The sequence below is a fragment of the Akebia trifoliata genome, chromosome 3 (assembly GCF_017979445.1).
Source record: "Akebia trifoliata isolate Shusen 1 chromosome 3, ASM1797944v1, whole genome shotgun sequence".
Taxonomy (NCBI): Eukaryota; Viridiplantae; Streptophyta; class Magnoliopsida; order Ranunculales; family Lardizabalaceae; genus Akebia; species Akebia trifoliata.
Window position 1 is genome coordinate 42,151,488 of NC_141377.1, and position 5,143 is coordinate 42,156,630.

At 36.0% G+C, this 5,143-nt stretch overlaps 1 protein-coding gene and 1 pseudogene across 1 annotated transcript; one reads left to right on the top strand and one right to left on the bottom strand.

Annotated features, from left to right (window-relative positions):
• The first annotated feature begins 642 nt into the window (after nt 1-642).
• Nucleotides 643-1,311, top strand: LOC147407072 (uncharacterized; annotated as a pseudogene).
• Nucleotides 1,312-3,213: 1,902 nt separating this feature from the next.
• On the bottom strand, nt 3,214-3,884 carry LOC147407073 (uncharacterized). Its single transcript, XM_086432585.1, has 2 exons — nt 3,561-3,884; nt 3,214-3,339 (listed from the first exon to the last, which is right to left on the bottom strand). Exons 1-2 carry the CDS (start codon nt 3,882-3,884, stop codon nt 3,214-3,216), a joined length of 450 nt encoding a protein of 149 aa, XP_086288711.1.
• Between the last annotated feature and the right edge of the window lie 1,259 nt (nt 3,885-5,143).

Below are 5,143 nucleotides of genomic sequence, written 5' to 3' on the forward strand. Positions count from 1 at the left end.
TACGGTTCTATGGTTCTATGATGAAGCGTGGGGTGGGGGTGTCTAAAAATCATTATTCATATATATTTGATAGGTAAAGAATAAAGATTGATAATAGAGTCGTGATGAATGCACATGACAAATCATACCTAGGGTTTGTACCTGGTTGACATGGTAAGGGTACAGAACCATAGATTTGTTCTTCGGGTTACACAAGAAAAAGATCAGCAGAGTAGATTTACTTGTTCATTCTTCATTATTCTTGATAATAAAATGGAGATCAAAGAAGACCGCCCAGGTCAAGCAAAATTGTTCTTCTCCGTACTCAATTTTCAGGTTGACTTCATATTTTTCTTCTTTTAACTTGACTTTTGAAATTATCGTAAAGCGTGTTGGGGTAACATTGTTGTGTATGCACGGTACTCTTGACATGCCTACCCCTTGAAGAAACTGGATCATGAAGAGAGACATGGCTCACCCGAGGCTTTTTCCATCTTCTCTAGATCTACTGGACCTGGTCAAGCAAAATTGTTGTTCATAGTAAATTTCAAAGGTTGATTTTATACTTTATTCTTTTAACTTGACTTTGAGACCATCATAAAGCTGCAAACACACTCTTGACATATGCTACCCCTTGAAGAAACTGTTATCATAAAAAAAGAAATGGTTCACCTGATGTATTTTCCATCTTCTCTACTGGTCCTGGCAGCCCTGCAAGGACTAAATGCAGTCCAATATGAATACGGTTCACTAATGACATCGGTATTGAATACGTTAGACAAACAATGGAATCTGCCTCCTCATTCATCTTGCAAATCTTCCGACAGGCGACCGAGGCTGATACAAAGAAAGTGCAACACGTAAGCTTGTTCGTGGATGCCATGGATGGTATGTCGTATACTACCACCAACGAGATCCACCTGAGTGCCAGCTACATTGCAGGTTACCCAGGTGACATAAAGAGGGAGATCACAGGGATAATCTTACCACGAGATGACACACATGTGGCAGTGGAATGGAAACTGGCAAACCCCAGAGGCTTTGCTTGAGGGGATTACTGATTATATAAGGTTGAAGGCTATGTATGCACAATCACACTGGATACAACCTGGAGGAGGTGATCAGTGGGACCAAGGGTTCGATGTAACTGCACGATTCCTGGACTACTGTAACAGTCTGAGAGATGGATTTGTTGCTGATATCAATGAAAAAATGAAGACCAGCTACAGTGTCAACTTCTTTCAGGACCTGCTAGGGAAGACTGTCGATCAACTATTGAGGGATTACAAGGCTCACTATGATAATCTTTTTTTATTTGAAATCTTTTGCTAGGCAAGCAAGATTAGTGGCTGAGTAATTAGAAGGTGAAAATGGCAAGCTAAGTTGACAACTTCATTTCTCAAAAATAGAACTTAAACATGGGATTAATTAGCAAATTCCACTGTGTGCTTTATGGATGATATTATGGGTGCATGCCATGTTCAAGCAACTCAAGCTTGATGTTCCTGCAGTAATAAAATTCTGGAGTTGGAACCAAAATATTAGATCATAAAATGAATAAAGTCATATGATCTCTCTGATCATATTATTTCTAAACCCATTAATTGGTTTAGAATTGTGGACCAATTGCAGGGGTGGAACTACATAGGGCCGAGTGGGGGCTATAGCCCACACTGATTTTATTTATTTATTTAATAATTCTGATATACTCCTCATAAATTTTGGTAAATGTTGGAGATGCCCTGAATTTTCAAAGAGATGTCATGCACGCATTTGAATAGTTTGGAAATAAGTTAATCTTGACATTCTCTTATGTTATTATAAGTACAATGATAATCTGACGCTCTCTTTTTTCAGATGCCCCTTTTCCCTCGTGACATGGCAGTTACATAACCATAAATCTTTTGCTTGTGTATCCCAAAGAAAAGGATCTATTGTTCTGTGATGGGAGTGTCTGTAAAAAGGAGCATCAGATTATCACGACTCTTTTGATAAATATTAGAAATGCCCCCAGTCCCCAGAATTTTCAAACCACAGAAAACCTAGCTAGCACATAATTAAAAAGAGAGTCAAGCTACCTGGACCAACTTAGTAGATTTCAAATCTTACCAAGGGTCTTTGGGTCCACACGGATTACCACTTTGGAAATCCAACACTACAACCTTTTATATTTCATTGAAAATTTTAGATTGAAAAATGAAAATTAAAAGAAAAAAAAGATGAAATCATTTTTGAGCTTGATCCAAGTCCTTAAAAATGGACGGCTATCAAATACCCAAATTCAAAACTAAAATTCAACGGTGCAAAGTAACTAAAATTGTTTTTTATAAAGTTCTTAGAAGTTTGTCATGTGGCATCGGATCATATTATGTCATCCATTTCCAAAGACCATTCAACAAATTTAGTTCTTAGAAGTTTATCCTCTACTAAAAAAATCTCTCTTCAAGCTCTTAAACATGTTCAACTTCATCTTCAAGCCATCTACTTCAATTTCTAGAAGGATATACCCTCATTTATTCTACCGAACTGGCTGATTTGCAAGTTTTTTATTTGACTACATGGAACATTCAAGTTCAATTTTCAAGTATTAAAGCAAGAAAAATGCTGAACTATGATTCAAATAACTAGAGTCTAAAAGGAAACTTACAAGAAGAGAGATGCTCAATCAAACAAAATGCTAATTGTTGAGATGACCGACTTACCTTAGTTGATTGATTCTTTTGACACCAGAATATCCTAGGAATATATCAATCATTTATAGTTAGCTTTTGAATAGACATATATTCTGTAATTGAGAGAAAATCTCTCTCAAATCAATCTCATGTTGTACTATAAATCAATATAGAATCATCTTAAGAAAACAAGAGGATTTTATCCAATACTCTGATTTCTCAAGATATCAGAGCCATCAACTTGACTCCTCTTTGGTCTTTTCCCTCTCAATGAAGGTAAGTCGGTCATCTTAACACTAATAAACCTTGAAGGAAAGGAAACTTTCTAAACGATAAACTTCAAGCAATTATTTAATAAATTGAGTAGTTTATGTATTTGGCTCACTCAATTTTCAGGATAATTATTGTTAGATCACATGGTCGCATCTAACTTGAGGAAGAATTTTTGGAAGGTACTGTCTATAAATGTTTATTTTTTTCCAAATTAAAACCACCACCTAAAACAATTATATTAAAAAAAAACAAAAAAAAAATTTTATTTAGCACAAAACTATAAACCCTGTTAACTCCCATACTTAGACTTGTAATCCTCCCACAATTCATTCATAGTCTCTCCAAGCAACTTGACAAAGAACTCATTGCTATAACTATCTTTCATAAGACGATTGAGAGACGCCACAAAGCCATCCTTCAAACAATTGCAATAATCAAGAAAGAATGAGGTAACGTACCCTTCATCCAAACTTTTTCCAGCTCTTCTTCCGGCCCAATGTGAAGGAACCAACCCCGCCTTCAACTTATAAAATCAGCTATCCCTTCAGTCAAACCCGTTGGTGCCTTGTCGTTCCCATACCATTGCCAGATGTGTGTGGTCTCATGATAAAGAATTCCAATTACTTCTATTCTTACATCCCCCAAATAATTTGCAACATACTCAGTGCTTAAATGTATATTGTTATAATTAGTGTAAGCGATCCCGTCCATGTTCTGGACAACCATAGTCACCTCATCTATTCTCTTCCTGTCACTTTCTCCTTGTTGGAAGGTTTCCCATATGAACTCTGAGGCAAATTGAAGTATCTCCTCACTGTAAGATTGACCGATCTCATTTTCGAATCGGATGCCACCAGGTGTTCCAGTAGCATTATCAAAGAGTACTTTATATTGGATGGCTTGGATTGGATCGAGAGCGAACAATAGGAGAGAAGAGAGCACAAGATGCAGAGGAGACATGTCTAGTGTTTGGGTGTATAGGGAATGTGGCATTGTGTTTCAGCTCTATGCCATAGATACATATATAGTGTGAGAATAAGTATAATTTAGAGTATCTATGGCAAAACTTTAATTAAAATTCTTAAGCCTAAGTGCTATGAGCAAAACTTTTGTGAGCAACACTTTTTTCTCTTGATGGATAGCCGGGTTGAGGCTAGCATTTTTCAAAGAGTGGTGATTAAATGCTACGCTAGCGCACGTACGTGGTTGATGTGGCAAGTGCACAAAACCATAGATCTTTTTCTTCGTAGTCTGACTTTGAAGTGGTTAGGCCGCTTCAAAATTTTGAAGGAACCCTCCTCCTTATGATACATGTGGTGATTTGTATTTATTTCACTCCCCTACATTTTCAATAAAATTTGGAATGCCACATGTAATCCAATGGAGAGAGTTGCTTCAAGATTTTAAAGCGGCCTACTTGTTTCAGAATTTTTTCCTTTTCTTCAGGATACACCAGGAAAAAGATCTAAGGTTTTGTGCACTTACCATGTCAACCATGTACAGATCTGAAGTGGATCTTTTGTAGCACATGCACGGTTCCTACAGCAATCATGTAGCACACTTTAAACAATTGAGAGGTTTAAAAAAAAAAAAAATTAACATCTTAGTCTCTTGTGATAATGACTTAAATTTGATTTAAATTAAAAAACAAGTTTTCTAATGCAAACCCATGTCTTTAAAAATGAATGGTTACAGAACTCCCTGATTATAAGTGTGAGATCTAATTTTTATTTTGATGTGATGTTGTCTCAACCATTTAAAGTGTGTTGCAGAGGATCTTCTTCGGTAAAGACTGCATGTGTATCAGCCTGTCATTCTATCACTAGTTTTTTTTTTTTTTTTTCGAAGACTAATGATAATCTAATTTTCTTTTTTAGACTCTCCTCGACATGGCAGTTATAGAATCATAAATCTTTTTCTTGTGTATTCTAAAGAAAAGGATCTATGATTTTGTGATGGGGGCATCTAAAAAAAAAGTTAGATTATCACGACTCTTTTCAAAAGTAAATGTTTTTTTTCTTTTGCACGGCGCAATCAATCTTATTGCTAATAAATGGTGGTAGATCCTTTGCAACGTATTTTTCCAGTAGCACTCTCCAAACACTTTTCTGTCATTATAGAAAAAAATTCAATCTTGTAAGATTCATTTACTAGATCATTAAAGGTTTGAAAGAATCACATAATCCTCTATGTCATTAGGCTTCACGTGTCACGTAAGG

What these genes read in the sequence shown, in the direction of transcription:
- LOC147407073 (XM_086432585.1), bottom strand. Translation starts at nt 3,884, where the DNA reads ATGTCTCCTCTGCATCTTGTGCTCTCTTCTCTCCTATTGTTCGCTCTC. An exon ending in TTGCAAATTATTTGGGGGAT is followed by an intron (nt 3,340 to 3,560) that starts GTAAGAATAGAA and finishes AATTGTTTGAAG; the next exon opens with GATGGCTTTGTGGCGTCTCT.